Source organism: Cervus canadensis, chromosome X (genome assembly GCF_019320065.1).
Source record: "Cervus canadensis isolate Bull #8, Minnesota chromosome X, ASM1932006v1, whole genome shotgun sequence".
Taxonomy (NCBI): domain Eukaryota; kingdom Metazoa; phylum Chordata; class Mammalia; order Artiodactyla; family Cervidae; genus Cervus; species Cervus canadensis.
Genome location: NC_057419.1, coordinates 94,920,674 through 94,947,308, shown reverse-complemented (window position 1 = coordinate 94,947,308; position 26,635 = coordinate 94,920,674). Strand labels below are relative to the sequence as shown.

General features: G+C 38.9%; 1 protein-coding gene across 2 annotated transcripts in view; it reads left to right on the top strand.

The window, feature by feature from the left end:
- The first annotated feature begins 12 nt into the window (after positions 1–12).
- Positions 13–26,635, top strand: part of CSTF2 (cleavage stimulation factor subunit 2) — a 36,287-nt gene continuing 9,664 nt past the window's right edge. Inside the window, exons 1-11 of one of the 2 annotated variants that reach the window (XM_043458883.1) lie at positions 13–176; positions 1,306–1,384; positions 1,944–2,113; positions 2,804–2,940; positions 3,706–3,825; positions 3,919–4,056; positions 7,843–7,966; positions 14,061–14,123; positions 17,618–17,759; positions 18,543–18,718; positions 19,001–19,293. In XM_043458883.1, the coding sequence (XP_043314818.1) occupies positions 119–176; positions 1,306–1,384; positions 1,944–2,113; positions 2,804–2,940; positions 3,706–3,825; positions 3,919–4,056; positions 7,843–7,966; positions 14,061–14,123; positions 17,618–17,759; positions 18,543–18,718; positions 19,001–19,293 (1,500 nt within the window). In that variant the 5' untranslated portion in view covers positions 13–118. The remainder of the gene's footprint in view (positions 177–1,305; positions 1,385–1,943; positions 2,114–2,803; positions 2,941–3,705; positions 3,826–3,918; positions 4,057–7,842; positions 7,967–14,060; positions 14,124–17,617; positions 17,760–18,542; positions 18,719–19,000; positions 19,294–26,635) is intronic. The other variant, XM_043458884.1, reaches the window with a different exon arrangement.

The window sequence follows — 26,635 nt, the reverse complement described above, 5'->3', positions numbered from 1 at the left end:
CCGGCCCAAGCGCCTCCGGCTCAGGCGCTTCCGGCTTCACGGGCCGTAGGTTCCTCGCTGGGCTCATGCGCCGTACCGAAGTGTTCTTTGGCGCACCGGAAGCCACAGGAAAAGAGCGATGGCGGGTTTGACTGTGAGAGACCCTGCGGTGGATCGTTCTCTACGTTCCGTGTTCGGTGAGAGGAATTCGGTGGAACCAAGCATAGGGGAGGGACAGAAAAAGACAGGGAGCGGCGGGGAATCCCCTCCCTGCACCTCGGGAATCGCCATGGGAGCCATAGGTCGGGCTTACAGCTGGACCTGCCTATCCTCTGGGGCCCCCAGCCTGATAGACTCGTGAGCAAAGTGATGCACCCCTTCCCCCAAGGTCTTTCAGTAAAATCTACCGTGTTGCAAAAAACTACTGTCCGGCTTCTAAGCGTTTCTCTTTTCATGAGCTTCAATTATTAGCCAGAAGCGAGGGATCATGGCAACTGTCCTGTGCTACTTCTCACCCTCTAGCCTAGAATACAGGTTGTGTGCTGAGGGTATAGAGCCTTGTGTTCACTTCCCGCCCTCCCATAAGGGCTTTCATCATCTGCTTTTTACCGGCTACATTTTAGTTCATGATTAGTAGTGGTGGCTACCTGGCGTCTTAAGGTGGATTTTAAATGAATGAATGAATGAACAAACGATTAAAACCTCATTGAAGAAATTTTAAAGAAGGTCGAGTCTATTCTGAGTAATCTGTTCAGCCAAAATAAGTTTGTTTTTTTTTAAGTACGCGTGGTGATTTTAAAGCATCTTTTGGAAGAAACGTGAGCAAACAGTTCCCAATATTTTTTGTTATAGTTGTTTTACAACAGATTAATTTTTAAACATCCTCTAGTACACTCATGGTCATTCTCCTTTGAGTGCATGTATATGTGAAAATAAAGACATATGCGCCAGCTTTAAAAATTATAATATTGACATTTTTAGTAGTTAATGGTAAAACTTAAACAACTTCAGATAAATACCAATGCCTAAGTATTTATTTTCACCATAGTTAACGGAAATCTACTACTTGTCAGTCTAGTCTGAGAACTGATACTTAAAGAGTGCCTACTCCTTTTGTATCCAGTCTCAGTGGTTTATTTCTCTTGTAATTAAAATTAGCAGCCAGAGTTAAAATCTTGTCTAAGAGACTACCAGGGAACTGGGATTGAAGAAACATTGTATTTGAACCAGTTGTTACATTGCCAGTGATACATACAGATACTTTATCACTAAAGATCTAGGTTACAAAAATCAGAATTTTGATATGTTATCTATTTTCTTCTTTAGTGGGGAACATTCCTTATGAGGCTACTGAAGAGCAGTTAAAGGACATCTTTTCTGAGGTTGGACCTGTTGTTAGTTTCAGGTGAGATCCCCTTTTACTACTTGCTGGAAGTTTCTTAAAAATCACCACAGGTTTGGCCCTTGGTAATAATGGCAAGGTTTTTACTGATGAGTTTTCACATGCAGTTCTTCTTTGTTAGTTTGTAACAGCTTCATTGAGATTCACATACCATAGGATTCACATTCATGTTTACTAAGATACATTTTTTTTCACTTAAAAAGATGTGTAAAAAATATTTCAGTAGGACAGAGCAATGGGGTTATTTGTCTTACCTAGATCAAATTAGGAGGCAGTGGTAGTGGGAGGGGCTTCCCAGGTGGCTCAGTGCTAAAGAATCCTCCTGCCAATGCAGGAGACTTGAGTTCAATCCCTGGGTTGGGAAGATCCCCTGAAGAAGGGAATAGCAACTCACTCCAGTATTCTTGTCTGGAAAATCCCATGGACAGAGGAGCCTGGTGAGTTACAGTCCATGGGGTCACAAAAGAGTTGGACACAATTTAGCGACTAAAACAACAGTAATGGTAGTAGGAACCCTGTGTGTATGTAACATTTGCACCTGACGCTTGCTTCTGCTTTCCAGGTTGGTTTATGATAGGGAGACAGGAAAGCCAAAAGGTTATGGCTTCTGTGAATACCAAGACCAGGAGACAGCACTTAGTGCCATGCGAAACCTAAATGGGCGTGAATTTAGTGGGAGAGCACTTCGAGTGGACAATGCTGCCAGCGAAAAGAACAAAGAAGAGCTGAAGAGTGAGTATAAATCCAAGCTGTATATAACATGAGTTAGTAAAGATGCAACAATGAAGATTTCTCACTTAATGATATGTTTTAGTGTCTGTTGAAATAGTTATCAGCCTTTTTACTTGACCCACCTAAAGTGCCTGCATTAGGGAAGTATGTGTGTATCTTTGAGAAATAAGGTAAAACTGGCTTAAGCCCTTCCATCTCCAAGGAGTTGATTTCCAGTTGAAGATGAATTTCAGGCTTACCAAGCCATAAGTCATGTTAACTGTCATTAGTGTTTGCCATTCCTGTAATTATGTTGCCAGATCTGTAACTGGTGGGGATACCAAGGCATTCTCATTGCTTTTTTCACAAGGTAATAGATCCAGAAATTTCATTTTGAAATTAGAATTTTTTTCTGTTTGAACCTTTTGCTTCTGAAACAACTTGTGAAAGGAAATGGATATACCTAGTCCCTAATTTAGGTTAACACTGTTCACCTGTATGATCTTGGTCTCAACTTTCATCTGAGAACAGAAAATATACTCTGTGACTTTACTTCACAGAAATAAAATATTTGCAAATCACTTATTTCTAGGCTCCAGAAAATTTAAAGTTACCAACAGGTTCTTACAGCAGCCTTGGAAAGTAGATACATGAAATGATTTAGCTCTTTATTTTACCTCCTTAATGTTTTTGTACCTTCTTCCCAATCAGGCCTTGGAACTGGTGCCCCTGTCATTGAGTCACCTTATGGAGAGACCATCAGTCCTGAGGATGCCCCTGAGTCCATTAGCAAAGCAGTTGCCAGCCTTCCACCAGAGCAGATGTTTGAGCTGATGAAACAGATGAAGGTGGGAGGAGGGATTAGGTTATGATTAAATCATATTTTATCATATCAACTCTTCAAGGAGTCATTGATAAATTAATAGAAATGATATCCTGAGCTCAAATAGTAGATGTGCCTGTTGACCAACATTTCTTACACCTTCAATATTCCACATGTACACAGTGTATTATATATTTCATACAAAGAGTTTTCTATTTTTTGTGCACAGACACAACTACACAATCTGGCTGGGTTTTTGTGGCCCATAGATATCATTTGTAGATGTTAAAATGTGGCTTTTTTCCCTAAATGGTGGTATTATGGTATTTGAAATACCTCCTCCTATTCTGGCCTGCCATGCCCAAGATTTTCTGTGCTATGTAAAAACTGATAATTGCTTCTTTCTTAAAAAGTAATTAATTATTTTTGGCTGTGCTGGGTCTTCGTTGCTGCGTGGGTTTTTTCTAGTTGCGACAAGCGGGGGCTATTCTAGTTGCACTGTGCCAGCTTCTGGTGTTGCAGAGCTGGGCTTTAGAGCATGCAGGCTCAGGAGTTGTGGCACATAGGCTTAGTTGCCCTGCAGCATGTAGAATCTTCCCAGACCAGGGGTGGAACCAATGTTTCCTGCATTGGCAGGTGGATTCTTACCCAGGAGACCCCCAGGAAAGTCCCAGTAATAGCTTTAAAAGCCTCTTGCATATTACATTTCTCAGATGGGAATAGTTCTAAATCACTGTCAATTTCTGAGTAATAGTATTGAACCTAATGATGAATCTGTTTATCTTCACAGCTCTGTGTCCAGAATAGTCCTCAAGAAGCACGAAACATGCTGCTTCAGAACCCTCAACTGGCTTACGCTTTGCTACAAGCACAGGTAGTCATGAGAATTGTGGATCCAGAAATTGCCTTGGTAAGTGCTTCTGGTTCTTTTATGGAAATGCTAAGGTAAACCATGAGTAGGAAAGAAACAGACAGCACATAGATTTGTCTTCTCACTTTTTAGAAAATTCTGCATCGCCAGACAAATATCCCTACGCTGATTGCAGGCAACCCTCAGACAGTCCACAGTGCCGGACCTGGCTCAGGATCCAGTGTGTCGATGAACCAGCAGAATCCTCAGGCACCTCAGGCCCAGACTTTGGTAAGACTTTATCCCTTAACATTTTTTTAAATCTGCCTTGAGAATGTAATTTTCATTTTAGAAGGGTATATTGAAAGAAGAATGTTCAGCAGCCAGAGATGATAATTTCAATTTCCAGACATAAAAACAGTTAACAAGGTTGCATAGTACATGACATCTGAATGAAGACATATTTGGTGCCAAGTTTGTAAAACAAAGATCCTTGCTTTATGCCCTTTTTTATAAGCTGATTTTGTATGTATGCATGCATGGCACTGTGGTTGGCACTTTGTTCTTCCATAGATATTATTTCATTTAATACTTAGAGCATTGTATGATGTTGGCACTCTTATCTCCATTCTTACCGATGAAAAAAGTGGAGCTAATTTTCCAAGTGTGACACAAAACCTTGAAGCCATGAAAATCAATATATTTGAAAACTGAAAAATTCTGTATGGAGAAAAAGAAGTAAATACCAGAGACAAACAACAAATTGGAAAAAAGTATTTGCCACACACATGATTCACTTCAGGCTGACTACTTAAGTTAGTCATGTTCTAGAACGTTTATCACTGCTTTATAATAGTGAAAAATTGAAAACATTCTAAATGTATAACAATGGAAGAACAGAGAAAAGTGTATTTATTTAATGAAATACTTTATGACAGTTCAATAAAATACATGTGTCACCATGAATAACTTTCAGAATGTAGTTTCATGTAACAGTTAAGGTGAACTAGGATACATGCTATCAACACAGATAACTCAAAAATGTAATGCCATACAGAAGTGAAAATAAGTAAATGTGGAAATATTTCCAAAATATGGGATGTATGTGTCTGTACATATCCCAAAAGCATGTTGAGTGAGTTGCAAAGAATATGTTCAGTATGTAATGGTTTACATAAAATTTCAAAACATCCATCAGAATTGTTTAGTGGTTGTCTTAAGAGAGAGATACAGGATGCAACTGGGGGAGACCTATGGGCGATTTCAATTCTATATGTGTATATATGTATCTATATATATGTGTGTATACACATATATGTATATGTGTATCTGTATATATATGTGTGTATATATATAATATGTTTCCTTGGGCTGGATGAAGCAGAAGCTGAAATTAAGATTTCAGGGAGAAATGTCAATAATCTCAGATATGCAGATGACACCACCCTTAAGGCAGAAAGCAAAGAGGAACTAAAGAACCTCTTGATGAAAGTGAAAGAGGAGAGAGGAAAAAGCTGGCTTAAAATTCATTGTTCAAAAAACTAAGATCATGGTATCCAGTCCCATCACTTCACGGCAAATAGATGGGGGAAAAAATGGAAACAGTGATGGATTTTATTTTCTTGGGCTGTAGAATCACTGCAGATGGTGACTGCAGCCATGAAATTAAAAGATGCTTGCACCTTGGAAGGAAAGCTGTGACAAACTTAGACAGCATTTTGAAAAGCAGAGATGTTAGTTTCCTGACAAAGGTCCTTCTAGTCAAAGCTATGGTTTTCCCAGTAGTCATGTATGGATGTGACAGTGGGACCCTAAAGAAAGCTGAGGGCCAAAGAAATGATGCTTTTGAACTGTGATGTTGGAGAAGACTCTTGAGAGTCCCTTGGACAGCAAGGATATCAAACCAGTCAATCCTAAAGGAAATCATTCCTGAATGTCTATTGGAAGGACTGATGCTGAAGCTAAGGCTCCAATATTTTGGCCATCTGATGTGAAGAACTGACTCGTTGGAAAAGACCCTGATGCTGGGAAAGATTGAAGGTTGGAGGAAAAGGGGATGACAGAGGATGAGATGGTGGGATGGCATCACTGATTCAATGGTCATGAGTTTGAGCAAGCTCCCGGAGCTGGTGATGGGCAGGGAATCCTGGCTTGCTGCAGTCCATCGGGTCGCAAAGAGTCAGACATGACTGAGCAACTAAACTGAACTGACTGAATATGTTTCCTAAGATGTATGGTTATTTTACTCTCTCTATAACATATATCTGGAATTTTTTACAATAAACAACAACAACAACAAAGACCTCGAATAAATTAGTAAGAAACTTGCCTGTAACCCAGTAGAAAACTATGTAGTAGACATGAACTGTTCATAAGGATAGAAATGCAGATATATATTAAATGTGTGAAAACTGTTCAACTTCAAAACAAGACAAATGTGAATGAAGCACAATAAGCTACCATTTTTCACCTGTTAGATTGGCAGAGGTAAACAACTTGGATGACTCATACAAAGGTTTATGGTAAGGGTCAGCAAACATCTTCTAAATGGCCAGATAGTAAATTGGGGGCAGCTTTACAGGCCATGGGATCTGTCTTGATTACCCAACTCTGCCATTGAAGCATAAAATGAGCCACAGGCAATATGTAAACAAATGTGCATGATTGTGTTCTGGTAAAACTTTATTTATGAAACCAAGCAGTGAGCCAAATTTGGCCCCATGGGTCATAATTTACCAATCCATGCTCTGATTCAGTAAATGCGGAAGTAAATTAAGATCCAGAGAGGTTAATTGCTCCAAAAATAACAATCTGAGTGGCAAATTCAGGATCTGAATCTGGTTCTATCTGTCCTCCTAGCCTGTTTTCTCTTAACCACCTTACTGTACAGTTTTCTTTTTTCTGTTCTGGAGTTTCATGTGTGTTCTCTGAGACCATGTGATTTTTAAAATACTTATATATCTTAGTTTTATTCTGTTATTTATTGAGCTCTTTCTATTCCAAGGGATTCCTCAGTTCTCTTGGAAATACACAGATGAAAACATAACATTCCCTTTCCCTACAGGAGCTTTAATGTAGCATTAATTCTTTTTGTTTTTTACATTCCCCTTGAACAAGAATTGTATCTAAGGAAAGTGATGAGAAAAGAATGGTCAAAAAAAACTTTTTCACCTTAAAAATATAGACTGCCAACAGTTCCATTTTTAAAAGGAAAAAGTCCTAAATTCTTTCCTTTTGGCTTCAAGGCACTTTAAAAAAAAAACTCTTACTGCCAGGCCCTGGTCTTGAAGTTGACAATAGGTGCTGTATATGGCCTCGGAAGAAAAGTTATGACAAACCTAGGCAGCATATTAAAAAGCAGAGATATTACTTTGCCAACAAAGTCTAGTCAAAGTTATGGTTTTTCCAGTAGTCACATATGGATGCGAGAGTTGGACCCTAAAGAAAACTGAGCACCGAAGAATTGAAGCTTTGGAACTGTGGTGTTGGAAAAGACTTCTTGAGAGTCCCTTGGACTCCAGAAATCAAACTAGTCAATCATAAAGGAAATCAATCCTGATTATTCATTGAAAGGACTGATCCTAAAGCTCCAATACTTTGGCCATCTGATGCAAAGAGCTGACTCATTAGAAAAGACCCTGATGCTGGGAAAGATTGAAGGCGGGAGAAGGGGATGACAGAGAATGAGATGGTTGGATGGCATCACCAACTCAATGGACATGAGTTTGAGCACACTCTGGGAAATGATGAAGGACAGGGAAGCCTGGTGTGCTATAATCCATGGGGTCACAAAGAGTTGAACACAACTGAGCCACTGAACAACAAAATGACCTCACTGCACAGACAAGACTTGTGTATCTTTACTTTTAGAATATGGTCTCTCTTAGTCGTATTCTATGTAACCAGGCTCATTGTATGTATTGCAACTTCTGTTCAAAGTGTTATAAATCTAATGTTGCATTAGACATGCTGTAAGAAAAGGGTATTTGGTAGAATACTTGGTGGTGTCCATTTGAAGACTTTGCATGTTGAGTCTCCACAGAGGCATATACATACTCTGTTTTTTCTCTTGGTCAGAGTGGAATGCATGTCAATGGCGCACCTCCTCTGATGCAAGCTTCCCTGCAGGCTGGAGTTGCAGCACCAGGGCAGATACCAGCCACTGTAACAGGACCTGGCCCTGGTTCCTTAGCTCCTGGAGGTATGTTTTCATTTAGAGTCTTTGCCAATTTGGTGTTTTGCTAGAGTTTTGTTATAGCAAATGGCATAGTATATAGCAAAATTAATGATGTGGCACGGAGATCTTGATACTAATGTATAGCTAGGCAGTATATATCCTAGGTGGAAGAAATAGTTGATTTATTGTATACAAATTTACATGTCTGATTATGAGAGCAAGGCAAAGAATGATAAAATTCCAAGTTAATGAGGGGAAAAATAAAACGAATGGAAACTAGACCAGATCAACAAATACAAATACAGAGAAAAGGAAACGACATTGTGAAGTTAGTAATAATAAACATAGAGATAAGGTGGAAGGAATAAAGTCTCATGTAGTCATTCTGCTAAACATGAATGGACTGAATTCTCCCACTAAAAGCCAGAGACTGTTAGGTTAGGTTAAAAAGTACATGGGGTGGGTGGGGGGCGGGAAAACTAATATGTTCACTAAAATTGTGTATAAATAAGAATTAATATTACACTTACAGCTTTTCATCATTCAGCAACCATAACTAAAAATGTTATGGGTGGAATAGTGATTCCTCATATGAAACACCTCTATGAACATATGACATGTATTTAAAGTTTTTTATGCAACAAACTCACTTGTTATTTTATCTAATCTGGGTTAGATTGACTGCAACACAAATAATAGGTGATAATTTGAATTTAAATTTTTCTGCCTTATAGAGAAACCAGTCTAAAGAGCAAAGTTGACAGGGAATGGGAGAAGGGATTTTTTTTTAAATTTATTTATTTTAATTGGAGACTAATTACTTTACAATATTGTAGTGGTTTTTGCCATACACTGACATGAATCAGCCACAGGTACACATGTATTTCTCATCCAGAAGCCCCTCCCACCTCCCACCCCATCCCATCCCCCAGGGTCATCCCAGTGCACCAGTCCTGAGCACCCTGTCACATGCATTGAACCTGGACGGGCAATCCACTTCACATATGATAATATGTACGTTTCAACACTACCCTCTCAAATCATCCCACCCTCGCCTTCTCCCACAAAGTCCAAAAGACTGTTCTTTACATCTGTATCTGTTTCGCTGTCTCACATACAGAGTCATCGTTACCATCTTTCTAAATTCCATATATATGCGTCAGTATACTGTATTGGTGTTTTTCTTTCTGACCTACTTCACTCTGTATAATAGACTCCAGATTCATCCACCTCATTGGGACTGATTCAAACGCATTCTTTTTAATGGCCGAGTAATATTCCATTGTGTATATGTACCACAGCTTTCTTATTCACTCATCTGCCGATGGACATCTAGGTTGCTTCCATGTCCTGGCTATTGTAAACAGTGCTGTGATGAACATTGGGGTACACTGGGTTCCCTTTTCTCCACACCCTCTCTGGCGTTTATTGTTTGTAGACTTTTGGATAGCATCTATTCTGACCGGTGTGAGATGGTACCTCTTTGTGGTTTTGATTTGCATTTCTCTGATAATGAGTGATGTTGAGCATCTTTTCATGTGTTTGTTAGCCATCTGTATGTCTTCTTTGGAGAAATGTCTGTTTAGTTCTTTAGCCCATTTTTTGATTGGGTCATTTATTTTTCTGAAATTGAGCTGCAGGAGCTGCTTATATAATTTTGAGATTCTTTGTCATTGCTTCATTTGCTATTATTTTCTCCTATTCTGGAGGCTGCCTTTTCACCTTGCTTATAGTTTCCTTCGTTGTGAAAAAGCCTTTAAGTTTAATTAGGTCCCATTTGTTTATTTTTGCTTTTATTTCCATTACTCTGGGAGGTGGGTCATAGAGGATCCTGCTGTGATTTCTGTCAGAGAGTGTTTTGCCTATGTTTTCCTCTAGGAGTTTTATAGTTTCTGGTCTTACATTTAGATCTTTAATCCATTTTGAGTTTATTTTTGTGTATGCTGTTAGAAAGTGTTCTAGTTTTATTCTTTTACAAGTGCTTGACCAGTTTACCCAGCATCACTGGTTAAAGAGATTATCTTTTCTCCATTGTATATTCTTTCCTCCTTTGTCAAAGATAAGGTATCCATAGGTGCGTGGATTGATCTCTGGGCTCTCTATTTTGTTCCATTGATCTATATTTCTGTCTTTGTGCCAGTACCCTACTGTCTTGATGACTGTAGCTTTGTAGTATAGTCTGAAGTCAGGCCGGTTGAGTCCTCCAGTTTCATTCTCCTTTATTCAAGATTGCTTTGGCTATTCAAAGTTTTTCATATTTCCATACAAATTGTGAAATTATTTGTTCTAGTTCTGTGGAAAATACCGTTGGTAGCTTGATAGCGATTGCATTTAATCTATAGATTGCTTTGGGTAGTATACTCATTTTTGCTATATTGATTCTTCCAAGCCATGAACATGGCGTATTTCTCCATTTATTTGTGTCCTCTTTGATTTCTTTCATCAGTGTTTTATATTTTTCTAAAAATAGGTCTTTTGTTTCTTTAGGTAGATATATTCCTAAGTACTTTATTCTTTTAGTTGCAATGGTGAATGGTATTGTTTCCTTAATTTCTCTTTCTGTTTTCTCATTGTTAGTGTATAGGAATGCAAGGGATTTCTGTGTGTTAATTTTATATCCTGCAGCTTTACTGTATTCATTGATTAGCCTAGTAATTTTCTGGTGGAGTCCTTAGGGTTTTCTATGTAGAGGATCATGTCAGACAGTGAGAGTTTTACTTCTTCTTTTCCAATCTGGATTCTTTTTATTTCTTTTTCTTCTCTGATTACTGTGGCTAAAACTTCCTAAATTATGTTAAATAGTAGTGGTGAGAGTGGGTGCCCTTGTCTTGTTCCTGACTTTAGGGGAAATGCTTTCAATTTCTCATCATTTTTCATCAACAGGATAATGTTTGCTTGGGTTTATCATATATGGCTTTTATTATGTTGAGGTATGTTCCTGGGAGAAGGGATTTTTAAATAAGTTTCTGCAAACTCAACAGTTTTCCCTTATCCTATAGAGTTACCATTGAACTTAAATTACTTTTCACTGAAAGAGATTCCGTGTTTTATATATTTTCTTGTGTTATAGGTGCCTAGTTTACCTTATGGAGAAGGAAATGGCAACCCACTCCAGTATTCTTGCCTGGAGAATCCCATGGATAGAGGAGCCTGGTGGGCTACAGTCCATGGGGTCGCAAAGAGTCGGACACGACTGAGCGACTTCACTTTCACTTAGCTTACCTTAAAATATCACAAGTTGTATGTAATGTGGTCCTACTACACATGGCAAGTGTGCAACTTGTGACATGCAACTTATTACATGAATTGAGAAACACCTAATCTGGTCTATGCCCTGTTCAAGGAGCCTAGTGCACATCATGCATTTGTATGTCACAGCAGTGTCAAGTTGCTATTAAAATGTCTCTCCATTTCTGTACTTAACATTGTCACGAACTGTTAACATACAGTGTATAAATCATTGTCATCTGTAGACAAAACATAAGTAAGGATGTTTAGAAATAAAATAATGGAACCAGTAAGCTTGATTTAATATAGAGCGGGAGCCTTACATATTTTGACTAGAAAATATAGTCACCCCATTAAAAAGTGACTACTTAGCCATAAAAAGTATAAAGATTTAATATGTAGAGATTTTACATGCTGCATTCTTTGCTTATAAGCCAATAAAGATGGAATAAATAATTAAAAGGCAACTGAAAAAAACCTTTTAAAGTTAAGGAGCATATTCTTGGTAATCCTTGAATTAAAGAGGAAATAAAAAAAGAAATTTATAAATTATCAAAAATACAACAAAAAGTAATACACTCCATTAAAAAGCATGTGGGGAAATAGTGAAAGCAGTATTTAAAGGAAAGTGAATATCCTTAGCACCTTATTAAAGAATAAAGGAACTTTGCTAGTTCTAGTATTAGAAACATAAAGTAAGTGTAAAAGGAATTTAAGTAATTGAATTTTCAAGTTTTTTTAATGAGTTTGTAGCATTTATAGTTCTAAAGTTATTAAAACTTCACTACAAGTTTTGGGATACCCTGTACGAAGCTCTTCGGCAGTTGCTGAGAAGGGGAAACAAACTAGTAGAAAAGTAAGCAAAGAAAATGAGTAGGCACTTCATAGAAGAGCAAATCCAGATGGCAATAAAACATTCATTTCTTTTCAGGGGATTGCAAATTAAATAACCAGATTTCACTACACTTGAGCCTAGCAGACAAGGAAAAGTTTTCAGAGATGGCACTTGGTGGAGGGAGTGATGCTATACATTGCTAGTGGAAATGTGAAGTTTTTCATCCTTTTAATAGTCTCACATTAAAAATTCATGCATACTTTGACCCACCAATTCCACTTCTGGGAAGCTAGCCCATACAAATAAAGGTGCCATTATGTGATAGTGTAATATGAGAAATTAGGCCCATGATGCCTTCTGCCACTGCTTACCTCAGATCCTGAATCTTTGTATTGTTTTGGTGAGTAGTCTGAATAAATCATAGCATGTTATGGCTAAAAGAGAACTTTGAAATCATTTAGACCTCAGATGTTAATGTGCATTAGCTTCACCTGAAAGGCTTATTAAAACACAGATTACTGGTCTCCACACCCAGACTTTCTAAATCAGCAGGTCTGAGGTAGGGCTGTGAGCTTTGCAGTTCTGACACATTCCTGGTGATGCTGATGCTTCTCATCTGGGGACCACATTCTCAGAAGATACTCGTTCCCTGTACAGATGAGCAAGCCTGGAGGCTATATTAATTTTATCAAAATCAGTTGTCTAAAATGACAATTACTTAGTAACATTTTTAGGGCTAGCACAGATTCAGGTTCTCAATTCATGGCTCTTTGGTGCCTGACATGTTAAGTTGGATAAGAGAATGTGACATGTACTTGGGTATTTTAGATAAGTATTAAAGAACTGAAAATAGTTCAGCCTGTCTTTTCTCCCCTTTCGTGGCAAATATTATTGTTTTGGGGAAAAGAAAATTGCTGCTGTGTGGGAAGGACCAGACAAGTGCTTGTGGTACATGTTTAGTCTTTGTATAGCAATCATACCCCTGCTGGTTAGAGTAGAACTGTCATTCTCAACACTATTAGACCCAGTGACTCCTTTTTGTAACAGATATCTTACAGTGATGCTTTACTATCGTAAAATGAAATGTACAGATGACATAGCATACTTAACATGGTTTCCAAGAAAATGCGGTATAGTTACCCTAACTATAATATAAGGGGGAAGTGAAAGGAAATTAACTTATAATAAAAAGTATTATAAATATGCAAGTATTTGAGCACAAGTACACTAGAAAACAAAAAATAACAGATGTTTGCACCTATACTGTAAAAGATAGATCCAGGTATGTTTTGGCAATTCAGATACCACAAGGACCATTGACATTGATGATGTGATTTTCTGAATGGTGAAAATGAAAACTCTTGGTAAAGTTATTAACAAGAGACAGTACCCATAATGCTCAGTAATTGTGTTTTTGGAAAATTCAGTGTGTGTATGTGTTGGTGTAAAAACAGGGCAAAGAAGCTCTTTGCTTACAAATAAACAGACAAGTTCCAAGTTCAGACGATTGCAAAAAGATTTTCATTTATGTGAATATTCAGCAAGACATTTGAAAGTTTTGCAGGATAGAGTAATTCTCAATTTGATAGAACTGTCTCACACTTTGCAGGACATCTATTAATAGTATACCTGTTGGCTTCTCATAAAATGCCAGCAGTGCCCCCACAAATCTTTGTCACCACTGAAACAGTATACTCACACATTTATAATACAAAGTATCCTGGGAACAGTACTAACTCTTGTGGGGGGAAGTATGTGCCATTATGCTGTATTACAGAACCCCCTGCCAAGGTTTTGGTAATGAGTGAGATTAAGAATCTTAATCTTAACTCGCTTAATCTTACTTAATCTCACATAACTCACTTTTCTGTCACTGAAGCTTAAGTAACAAACAAACTCTCATCTTCTGTATAAATCCATTGTTTAGTTGTAGTTCATGATCCTCCTTTGTAGGTTTCTGCTTATGGGGCAGAAAAGTGAAATTTGTTAACAGCCATTGTCCAAATTTTTCCACTACTGTCTTTATGTTTTTCTTTCCTGCCCTTTATCTTCTAGGAGGAATGCAGGCCCAGGTTGGAATGCCAGGAAGTGGACCAGTGTCCATGGAGCGGGGACAAGGTAAATAAATACTAATATCCAATTAATGTGGACTAGACTTGGAAATGTTCTATATCTGCACTGGTATGGCAGCCAGAAACCACACTTGGCTATTCAAATATGAAATTAATTAAATTGGATTAAAGGGAAATTAGGTAAAATCTAAAACTCAGTTCCTCATGTATACTAGCTGCATTCTAAGTGCTCAGTAGCTGCATATGGCTAGGATACCATACTGGATATTGCAGATATAGAACATTCCTATCATTGCAGAAAATTCTGTTGGACAGCGCTGTCAAGTGATTTAGAGCCCAACTCTACAAGAGTTAATGATGAAGCAAATGAATTCTTTGTTTCTGTTTAACTTATATCACATTTTCCTGGTAGTTTAATGCTTCTACTCACATATTCCCTCTCCCTCTATGGAGATCTGAGTAAGGAATTTTAGTAATGAGCATGTAACATGTGGCTAGATATGTGGAAGACTAAATTTAAACCCCAGAGAAAACTAGGGGGTGGGGAATCAAAGGTCTGTGATGCCTGCTTGGTAAGTGTATGTTATACTGTGGTAGTAACACTGGATACCACCACAGCGACAGCTACTCCAAAATCACCACATTATTTCTCTCTGTTACTGAAGTTTGAAGAAAAAGACTACAGTGATTTGCTTGAAACCAACATCGGGAAGAGAGAGAGGAAAAAAAAAAAAAAGAACTAACAATAAAACTGAGTGCATCCTATAGGCCACACACTTTAGTTTTCATAAACAACCTTGCAAGATAGGTGGGGATGGCAGCACTTCAGTTTTCAGGTGAAGAGCCGGAAGCTCAGAGTTCTGAGTTACTTTCTGAAGGGGACAAGGTAAGTAAATACTGGTATCTGAATAATGTAAACTGGGCTTGGTGCACTCGTCTTCTCTTCCAGCTAATAAGTTGCAGAACTAAGATTCCAAAATCTCTGACTCTAAAATCTCTCCTCTTTCTGTCAGTCCACATTGCTTCTATTAACTTCCAAAAATGCTTTTTAATGTCTTCTATTCTAATTCATGGGCTTCCCTGGTGGCTCAGATGGTAAAGAATCTGCCTACAATGCGAGAGAGAGAGAGAGAGAGAGAGAGAAAGAGAAAGAGAGAGAAAGAGAGAGCGAGCGAGCTGGGTTCAATTCCTGGATCAGAAAGATCCCCTGGAGGAGGAAATGACAACCCACTCCAGTATTCTTGCCTGGGAAACCCCATGGACTGAGGAGGCTGGTGGGCTGCAGTCCATGGGGTCTGCAAAGAGTTGAACACAATTGAGTGACTAAGCACATATTCTTGTTCATTGTGTCCTTGTGATTAGAAAGAACTGCTTTGGATAAGTATAAGAAAGCTTAAATTACTTATTAGCATGTGGTCTATAAGTAAAACCCATTTTTGAATTATTTTTTAATTTTTTTTAGCTATGCCCAATGGCTCGGGGGATCTTAATTCTCCAACCAGGGATTGAACCCAGGCCACCTCAGTAAAAGCACTGAGTCCTAACCACTGGACTGCCAGGGAATTCCCCCAAACACCCCCTTTTTTTTTAAGCAAAATACTAAGATAAAGGTCTATGCACTGTACTCCTTGTCTGTGGTTTATATACTGATATTGGTGGCTGAAGTGACAACGCATAATCTTGTCAGGCTGTTGACAGTGAAACAAGCTTTCGTCCAAACACCTCATCTGAGCAGCCCATGCTCTTGTGCTGTTGTGCCCTACCCAGCTCTGCCACTATCAGTAGTATGTGTCACAAAGTATTTCTGCTTTGAATACTTAGAAAGAAGGAATTAGAGTTCCAGTCATACCTTTGCCTCTCCCCCAGCCATGAATAAACCAAACTTTGTTTAATACACACTTCCATAAGACATCTTCCCTCTTGATGTAGTTATCTTCACCCTTCTGGTCAAAAGTTAACAAAGGGAAATGAGTTGAGTTTTGAAGGTATATGAAAGATGTCTTCATGAAGAGATAAAATGAGACTTTCCTTCCTAGTTTTCCTTTAGTACCCAGCAGAAGAAGCAAGAATCTTTCATTTGTACCCAGTTTGTCATTCTTTTCCTGCAGTCCATACTTCTTTTGAACATTTGTAAAGGTGAAAAGAGACAGTGAGATGTTTAAGAAGAGACTTCTTGCCTTCTGCTGCCTTAGTTTAGCATTGGTGCCCTTGTCATCTTATTAGTCTTTACCGGTGTCATGGTGTTTATCAAAAACTTACAGTGGCTGAGTACTTCTTGAGGAGTGATATTCTCTTTCTTTATCTAAAGTTCATTCACTGTATTTCCCTGTTTGATAGCAGGAATTTTTGTGCCTGAAAGTATGACAGAAGTAATACTGTTCCACTTTTGTTATGGGCTTTTCCAGAATAAATCTTGCCCTCCAGATTTACTGCAATTTCTTCCATTTTTTGCTTATGAAAATATGTTTGCCTCCTTTGCCTAACTAGAGATTCAGAAGCATCTGTTTTATATTTTGTTTCTTTTTTTTTTTCATAGTATCATAAGATTTAAGGGGAATCCTAGTAGCAGAGGTGAAAATTACAAGTGGCTGGTTATTCCTGCCCAGATAAAATCAGTGGCCCACAGGTTTTACCTTAGGAAGCAGTCTCATCAAAGCAGGACAGTTTCAGATCATATAGTTTAGGAAGATTTTGTGGCCCAAGGCAAGCTAATGACCTCTTAGCTTTTTAACTGGTATTATGTATAAATCTCCAGTGTCTGTATGCTTCTGCATGTGTGTGTGCAAGCTATTTTAAGTGTCTGCTCTTTCTCCTTTTGAACTTACTGCTCACTTAGGAACTGTACAGCACTCGCCCGTGGGACCCACCGGGCCTGCATCAATTGAGCGAGTTCAAGGTACCCATTGTATCTGCGGGCTTCCTTTTGCTTGTGATGTTCAGGGTGGGACATTGAGAGGATAAGGACTGCTCAGCAGTCATCTTCATGTTTGGAACCCAAAAGGGTAGTGTTTGGGGTTGGTTTTTTTTTTTTTCTCCCCTCTTGGGGCCATAGGCCTAAGATTGATGTCTTCACACAGGGCAGAGAACATGGAGGATATGGGCATCTGTCTGAGGCTGTACTCCCTCCCTTCTGGTGTCAGGAGGCTTGGATGGAATAGCAGTCTGTAAGGAGACAGCCGGTTCTCACAGAGCCATGGCAGTGTTCACATATGCCAAGACCCTAACTCTTTTGTGGCTCTGATCCTTGAACTAAGATTGATTCTAAGCAAAACCAAGGGCCCAAGTTTCTTCTTCAGATTGCAGTGCTAGGCCTTGGCAGGTTGCTCCCCAGTTTGCTCTTTATATAATTCCATCCATACCTCTGACCTGGCACAGATTCTGCCTATACCCTACTTCTGTTCTTGAGCTGCAAGAGGACTCTGCTGTGGTGAGATTTCATCCACTCTACGGTGTCTGAACTACGTTGTCAGTGGTAGAGTCATTCCTTGTTGCCATATGTGTCCTTCACAGCAGTTAACTCCCCGTTTGTTTCCCTGTCAGTGCCAATGCAAGACCCCAGAGCAGCTATGCAGCGTGGGCCCTTGCCTGCCAACGTCCCAACGCCTCGAGGTCTGTTGGGAGATGCTCCAAATGACCCACGCGGAGGCACTTTACTTTCTGTAACTGGAGAGGTAGAACCTAGGTAAGCCCTGACACAGAAGAAAAAGATTGGAAGAATTAGAATATTCCCTTGCTTTGAGAACAAAGTCTTCTTATACCATTTGTGCCTGTTTGCCTATTTCAAAAGATAAATAAATATTCATGACCACTGTCCAAAACAAAGCACTTGCTGGGCAGAATTTGTAGTTGAAGTATGTCATTTTGAACTAACCATTGCTACTTCATCCTCAGGAATTAGAAATTCTAGCAGACATATTGGACTGGGGAAAAACTACTAGTAATAGCAATAATAATAATAATGGCTATTAATGGGGTTTATGCCTCTGAATCTGCTTTGAATACTTCATTGAGATTATTCCATTAAATCTACACAACAACCCTGTTGTTGATACTAACCCTGAGGTTGATACTAATATCAGTCCCATGTTACAGATGAAGAGACCAAGGCATCAAGAAGTTAAGCAAATGTGCTGAAGATCACACAACTAATACGTGATAAAGCCCAGATTTGAACCCATACAATAACCCATGTTCTTAAGCACCATACTGTATATTCATTATATATAATGGATATCCATTAATTCCTCCTTAATTTGAGTTCCCTGACCAAATATGAAATTCTGAAATACATGGGTTTACATCTCTATAGTTTGTCTTTGACCTGTTTTGTGTTATTCTCTTAGAATTTGTAGACTGATGTTTGTATCAGTTCTTTATCTAATTTTTACTTACTGATCTTCTGGTTGACACTTTTCATGTTGTTTTGTTCTCTTTTAAAATATAACATTTTTTTCTCCATCTCTAGAGGTTACCTGGGACCACCTCATCAGGGTCCGCCCATGCACCATGTCCCTGGCCATGACAGCCGTGGCCCACCCCCACATGAGATGAGGGGAGGGCCATTAACTGAGCCCAGACCTCTAATGGCAGAGCCAAGAGGACCCATGATAGATCAGAGGGGTCCACCCTTGGATGGCAGAGGTGAGGGGAAACCATGTCACAAAGCTGACTGGTAGTTGTGGACTCATGATGAATGCTCTGTCTTAGGCTCCAATCTGGGATTCAGAATGCTGGGGCAGTAGAGTTGGCAAACATTTTTCAAGTTTATCTGAAAATTTGAGAAATTGAAAAGGAGAAAGCAGTCTCATGTAGCTGGGGGAGATGTGACTGGAGAAAATAGATTTCTGTCTTTCTTTGATTATTGGTTCTTCTTACAGTAAATGTGGGTAGCTACCGAATAGTTTTTCAACTTTTTTTTTATAGGTGGAAGAGATCCCCGAGGCATAGATGCACGAGGGATGGAGGCACGAGCCATGGAGGCTAGAGGATTAGATGCTAGAGGATTAGAAGCCCGTGCAATGGAGGCCCGTGCAATGGAGGCCCGTGCAATGGAGGCCCGCGCTATGGAGGCTCGTGCAATGGAAGTCAGAGGAATGGAGGCCAGAAGCATGGATACAAGGGGCCCAGTGCCAGGCCCAAGAGGCCCTATACCTAGTGGAATCCAAGGTCCCAGTCCAATTAACATGGGGGCCGTTGGACCCCAGGGATCCAGACAGGTATGTGTAGTACTCTCACTTCCATGTGAGGTCTTGATCTATTTAGGAATTGGTTATTGAGGCTGATTATTACTGCTTTCTGGTTTCTGAGCTTGTTGGGGAAGATTAGGATCTCCCTTCCTTTTGTTTCTCTGTTCCTTAGGTTGTGGTGGTTTTCTGACTGCCAGGAGTATAGTCCATAAGTATAACCTTGTCCCACCATTTCAAATTCCATTCAGAACAGAGCCCCTGATTTTAATTTTTTTTTCATTTATTTTTATTAGTTGGAGGCTAATTACTTTACAATATTGAAATGGGTTTTGTCATACATTGACATGAATCAGCCATAGAGTTACATGTATTCCCCATCCCGATCCCCCCTCCCACCTCCCTCTCCACCCGATTCCTCTGGGTCTTCCCCAGTGCACCAGGCCCAAAGCACTTGTCTCATGCATCCAACCTGGGCTGGTGAATCTGTTTCACATAGATAATATACATTTCGATGCTGTTCTCTCAAAACATCCCACCCTCGCCTTCTCCCCACAGAGTCAAAAGTCTGTCTGTACATCTGTGTCTCTTTTTCTGTTTGCATATAGGTTATCATTACCATCTTCTAAATTCCATATATATGTGTTAGTATGCCTGTATGTCTTATCTTTCTGGCTTACTTCACTCTGTATAATGGGCTCCAGTTTCATCCATCTCATTAGAACTGATTCAAATGAATTCTTTTTAACGGCTGAGTAATATTCCATGGTATATATGTACCACAGCTTCCTTATCCATTCATCTGCTGATGAGAGCCCCTGATTTTAATGGACAGCATGTACATCAGTAGAATCTAGGCATGGATAATTTGAAAAGCCTCCCCCAAATGATTCTAATGTATAGCCCTAAGAACTACTGCATTCAAACATATGAAGAGCTATTTGTGGCCATTCAGGTAATCTTAGGTTTGCAGAAATCTGTTTTAATTTACTTTCATCACATAGCCTAAAGTGAACAGTGGAGTGTGAATGGCAATTTACTAATGCTCACCTTAAAAGCTGTGCAACTGAATTTTCTCTTCTTTCTCTTTATTTGGCTTTCTCCAGCTATGTGTTATGGTGGGCTATGATTATCTATATGTTGTCATCTCTATCCTTTATACCCTTCAGGTAGTACATGTGTATCTTCTCCTTGAGTTTGTTTGCTTATTTTGTTTTGTTTTTTTTTTTCTGCTAATACTTTTGTTTGCCTCTAGCTCTTCCACCTTCGTATTTCTTCAGTGTGACTTCCTCCTTCCTCTATGTACTTGTGTTTCTCTTTTCTCTCCTATATGCTTCTGTGCCTTACTCCCTCTCAGGCATGCATGTGTAGGTGTGTATGAGAGAGAATTGTATGGTCAGAGTGAAATGGAACATGTCAAACATTCAATTCTCTCATTTTATAGGTTTGGAAACTGAGACCCAAGAATTCAGGTGACTTATCCAAATTCATAAAACTAAAAAGTGGTAGAGCAAGGAATAGAACCTATGTTGTGTCCTACTATACTACTATGTCTCTGTTATCTGCACATTGTATATTGTGTATATGTGTATCTGTCCCTTCTCTTTAATATGAAATGTGCATATGTTGTTTTCTGGTATGTGTAGGAAAAAACTTGGTTACTGTTTTTCAAGTTGTACTTTTTTTAAAAAAAAGTGTTTTGGGGCTTGATTTTTATTGTTCCCTCTATGGTCAGTAAGCCTCATAATTAAAATGGGTTTTTAATGCTTTCATTCAGTTGTTCAACAAATATTTGTTGAGCACTTACTGTATATCAGACAGAGCTATAGGTAGTGGAGATAGAGCAGGGTGAACAAAATAAAGTCCTGCCCCTGTAGAGCTTGCATTCTAGTGGAGAGATAAATAACAAATAACTGCATGATGTCCTTATATAATTATATTGAGAAGTCTTTCGAGAAGGATGTCAAAAATAATGACTGGAAGACTGTTTGTCAATAATTTCTTGGTCTTTTATCTTCTAGTCCTCGGACTTGTTACTCTGCAATGTTAAATTTATCATAGTTTTCATTAGTAGAAAACTATTTCTAATTGGAAAGCCAATTAGATTTGAGGTAGAGAAAAATTTTATCTTAAAACTTTTATTTTTTTATTTTTATTTTATTTTATTTTCATTTATTTTTATTAGTTGGAGGCTAATTACTTTACAATATTGTAGTGGTTTTTGCCATACACTGACATGAATCAGCCATGGATTTACATGTGTTCCCCATCCCTATCCCCCCTCCCACCTCCCTCCCCATCCCATCCCTCTGGGTCTTCCCAGTGTACCAGCCCTGAGCACTTGTCTCATGCATCCAACCTGGGCTGGAGATCTGTTTCACCCTTGATAGTATACTTGTTTCAGTGCTGTTCTCTCAGAACATCCCACCCTCGCCTTCTCCCACAGAGTCCCAAAGTCTGTTCTGTACATCTGTGTCTCTTTTTCTGTTTTGCATATAGGGTTATCGTTACCATCTTTTTAAATTCCATATATATGCATTAGTATACTATATTAGTCTTTATCTTTCTGGCTTACTTCACTCTGTATAATGGGCTCCAGTTTCATCCATCTCACTAGAACTGATTCCATTGAATTCTTTTTAATGGCTGAATAATATTCCACTGTGTATATGTACCATAGCTTCCTTATCCATTTGTCTGCTGATGGGCATCTAGGTTGCTTCCATGTCCTGGCAATTGTAAACAGTGCTGCAATGAACATTGGGGTACACGTGTCTCTTTCAGATCTAGTTTCCTCGGTGTGTATGCCCAGAAGTGGGATTGCTGGGTCATATGGCAGTTCCATTTCCAGCTTTTTAAGGAATCTCCACACTGTTCTCCATAGAAATGAAGAACCCCAGAGTTAGTAGAAGGAAAGAAATCTTAAAAATTAGGGCAGAAATAAATGCAAAAGAAACAAAAGAGACCATAGCAAAAATCAACAAAGCCAAAAGGTGGTTTTTTGAAAAGGTAAATAAAATTGACAAACCATTAGCCAGACTCATCAAGAAACAAAGGGAGAAGAACCAAATCAACAAAATTAGAAATGAAAATGGAGAGATCACAACAGACAACTCTGAAATACAAAGGATCATAAGAGACTACTACCAGCAGCTCTATGCCAATAAAATGGACGACTTGGAAGAAATGGACAAATTCTTAGAAAAGTATAACTTTCCAAAACTGAACCAGGGAGAAATAGAAGATCTTAACAGACCTATCTTAAAACTTTTAAAAATTGTTCAATGTGTTTTCTTATAAACAAATAATATAAAGTACATTCACTCATGTATAAAAGATAGACAGTAAGAACCTCCCTTCCTCCCCATACCTGTCTTCCTGTGACCCCCATATTCTGTAGATAATCACATTTTGTTACAATGTATCATTCTAGCAAATCAGAATACATACTATTTTTGCAAATACAAATATACATGTATTATTTTTTCCTCCTTGCACTGTTCTGCACCTTGTTTTTTAACCTAATAGTATATCCTTAATTCATAATTTTAAATCAAATTTTGAAATTAACTTCCATCCACCTAGTTGGAAACTTGTTGATAAAGGCTTCTTTTTACTAGGGTAATTATATAACTTATTGTCTATACAGAGACACATTTGAGGGTGCTGTCAGTAATTACTGTGAGGCAAAAGCATTAAACTGAGACTGTCTTAGTAAACCTAGATTCACACTTACCTGTATTATTACTTGTCTGCCTAGAACAGGTTCTTCTAGAAACTTTAAATGGCCATTATTAAATGGTTAGATAACATTACAGTACCTTAAATTAATATTAACTGAAGCCTCAAAAATGTTATTCTCATAGATATTTCAGGTCCATAACAGGTCATTAGGTTCAGACTGGTCTCTGGATTCAGTATTGATAAAGAACTGAAAGTGATAGTATGTTAACAATCTGTACAAAGCTGTTCTTTTTTTTTTTTTTTTACAAAGCTGTTCTAATGCTTCATGTCTCTAGTGTCTTTGGGAACTGAGTTAATGCATGCAAATGAATGTTCCAGATAATAGAATTATTCAACCAAGGTTTTAAACTATTTTAATGAAAAATCATTTATAAAATATACTATGCTTTCTTCTTTTCTTAAACAGGATGCAAAAAATGATTTTGATCATTTTTGATTACTCAAGGTCATCATTAAATGTACCCATTCATTATTATATATGCTATAATAGAAATCATAGTTATTTCCTGCTTTGCTTTCTGGTGTCCTTCACTGTCAGACTGTCACCTGGTTCTTCACAATGCTATTATGATATGTGCTCCTAATGGTTTATTCACATTTCTTTTATGCTTTGCTGCTTTTCATCTGCTGGGGAAGCAGGTGTCATGTTTATTAACAGTTTCTGTTTAATAAGAGCAGAGATCAAATTGCCAACATCCATTGGATTATAGAAAAAGCAAGGGAATTAACAAAAAATGTACTTTTGCTACAGTGACTATGCTAAAGCCTTTGACTTTGTGGATCACAACAAACTGGAAAATTCTTAGAGGTGGGAATACCAGGCCACCTTACATGTCCCCTGAGAAACCTGTATGCAGGACAAGAAACAATAGTTGGAACCAGACATGGAACAACAGACTCGTTCCAAATTGGAAAAGGAATACGTCAAGGCTCTTTATTGTCACCCTGCTTATTTAACAGGGTACATCATGTGAAATGCCAGGCTTGATGAAGCACAAGCTGGAATCAAGATTGCCAGGAGAAATATCAGCTACCTCAGATATGCAGCTGATACTACTCTGATGGCAGAAAGTGAAAAGGAACTAAAGAGCCTCTTGATGAGGTTGAAAGAGGAGAGTGAAAAAGCTGGCATAAAACTCAACATTAAAAAAACTAAGGTCATGGCATCCACTGCCATCACTTCATGGCAAATAGATGGGGAAACAGTGGAAACAATGGCAGACTTTATTTTCTTGGGCTCCAAAATCACTGCAGATGGTGACTACAGCCATGGAATTAAAAGACGCTCCTTGGAAGAAAAGATATGACAAACCTAGACAGCATATCAAAAAGCAGAAACATCACTTTGCCAGCAAAGGTCCATGTAGTCAAATCTATGGTTTTTCTGGTAGTCATGTATGGACGTGAGAGTTGGGCCATAAAAAAGGCTGGGCACTGAAGAATTGATGCTTTCAAGTTGTGCTCAAGAAGACTGTTGAGAGTCGCTTGGAGAACAGAGATCAAACCAGTTAGTCCTCAAGGAAATCAACCCTGAATATTCATTAGAGGGACTTATGCTGAAGCTGAAGTTCCAATTCTTTGGCCACCTGATTGCAAATAGCCAATTCATTGGGAAAAAAACCCTGATGACAGGAAAGATTGAGGACAAGAGGAGAAGGGGTGGCAGAGGATGAGATGGTTAGGTGGAATCACTGACTCAATAGACATGAGTTTGACCAAACTCCAGGAGATAGTGAAGGACAGGGAAGCCTGGCATGCTGCAGGTCATGGGTTCACAGCGTCACAAAGAGACGACTTAGCAACTGATCAACAACCACCACCTAAGCTCTGGGTGAATGCTTTGAGTGTGGACATAATTCCAGCATAGGGACCTTTTAACAAGTATTCTAGGTGCTCTGAGGCCTTTTCCTTGGGTTCTGGTTGTTTTCCAAAAGATTGAACCCATTGAAGATCTTAAGTACCAGTAAGAATGATATAACTGAACCTGGTTAACTCAGGTCAGTCATGTTTCTTGATCTGTATTTAGCAGAAGCATCTGCTGTGTATTCTCTGAGGGAAGTTATAAAAAACAAATGTTGGGCTGATAGTAGTCTTTTCCCCAGAGACCTTCCTGTCTCCTTTCTGCCTCTCCCATTATGATGGTTTCTGTCTTACTTATGGGATAGGGCCCTTTGGGATGAACCGCGTTTGATTAAATTAGAAGTAGACAGTATCCCTGTGAATGTAGCTCCCCAGTGAGCCAGCATACATTATTCTACAATACGTCAGCTTTCATTTCTGTTCCCACTGAGTGATAGTTTCTCAGATGCTGTCAGTTTTCCCTGTGCTTATGTGGATGAATTTTGCTTGATTTAATAGTATCCAGTTGTGCTTTGTGGAGAAGGAAATGGCAACCGACTCCAGTATTCTTGCCTAGAGAATCCTTTGGACCGAGAAACCTGGTGGGCTGCCGTCTGTGGGATCACACAGAGTCGGACACGACTGAAGCGACTTAGCATGCATGCATGCGTTGGAGAAGGAAATGGCAGCCCACTCCAGTATTCTTGCCTGGAGAATCCCAGGGACAGAGGAGCCTGGTGGGCTGCTGTCTATGGGGTCGCACAGAGTCGGATACGACTGAAGTGACTTAGCAGCAGCAGTTATGCTTTGTGGTATTTGCTGATGATGCTGGTGCTGTCATAAGCAAATGTGTCAACTTACTAGTTGATCTCTGGCTAAACCCTACCTTCTGCGGTTGCTAACAGTAGGAACTGATCTTCAGAGTCATTTATTTGGCTTTTTTACTCATCTCCACAATCTGATCCTTTTTTTAAAATTTTTTTTCATTTATTTATATTAGTTGGAGGCTAATTACTTTACAATATTGTAGTGTTTTTGCCATACATTGATATGAATATACAATGGATTTACATATGTTCCCCATCCTGAACCCCCTCCTCCCACCTCCCTCCCCACCCCATCCCTCTGGGTCATCCTAGTGCACCAGCCCTGACCACTTGTCTCATGCATCAAACCTGGACTGGTGATCTGTTTCACAATTGATAATATACATGTTTCAATGCTATTCTCTCAGGTCATCCCACCCTGGCCTTCTCCCTCAGAGTCCAAAAGTCTGTTCTGTACATCTGTGTCTCTTTTTCTGTCTTGCATATAGGGTTATCATTACCATCTTTCTAAATTCTATATATATGCATTAGTATACTGTATTGATGTTTATCTTTCTGGCTTACTTCACTCTGTATAATGGGCTCCAGTTTCATCCATCACATTAGAACTGATTCAAATGTATTATTTTTAATAGCTGAGTAATATTCCATTGTGTATATGTACCACAGCTTTCTTAGATGCTGATGGGCATCTAGGTTGCTTTCATGTCCTGGCAATTGTAAACAGTGCTGCAATGAACATTGGGGTATGCATGCCTCTTTCAGTTCTGGTTTCCTTTGTGTGTATGCCCAGGAGTGGGATTGCTGGGTCATATGGCAGTTCTGTTTCCAGCTTTTAAAGGAATCTGCACAATGTTCTCCATAGTGGCTGTACTAGTTTGCATTCCCACCAACAGTGTAAGAGGGTTCCCTTTTCTCCACACCCTCTCCAGCATTTATTGCTTGTAGACTTTTGGATAGCAGCC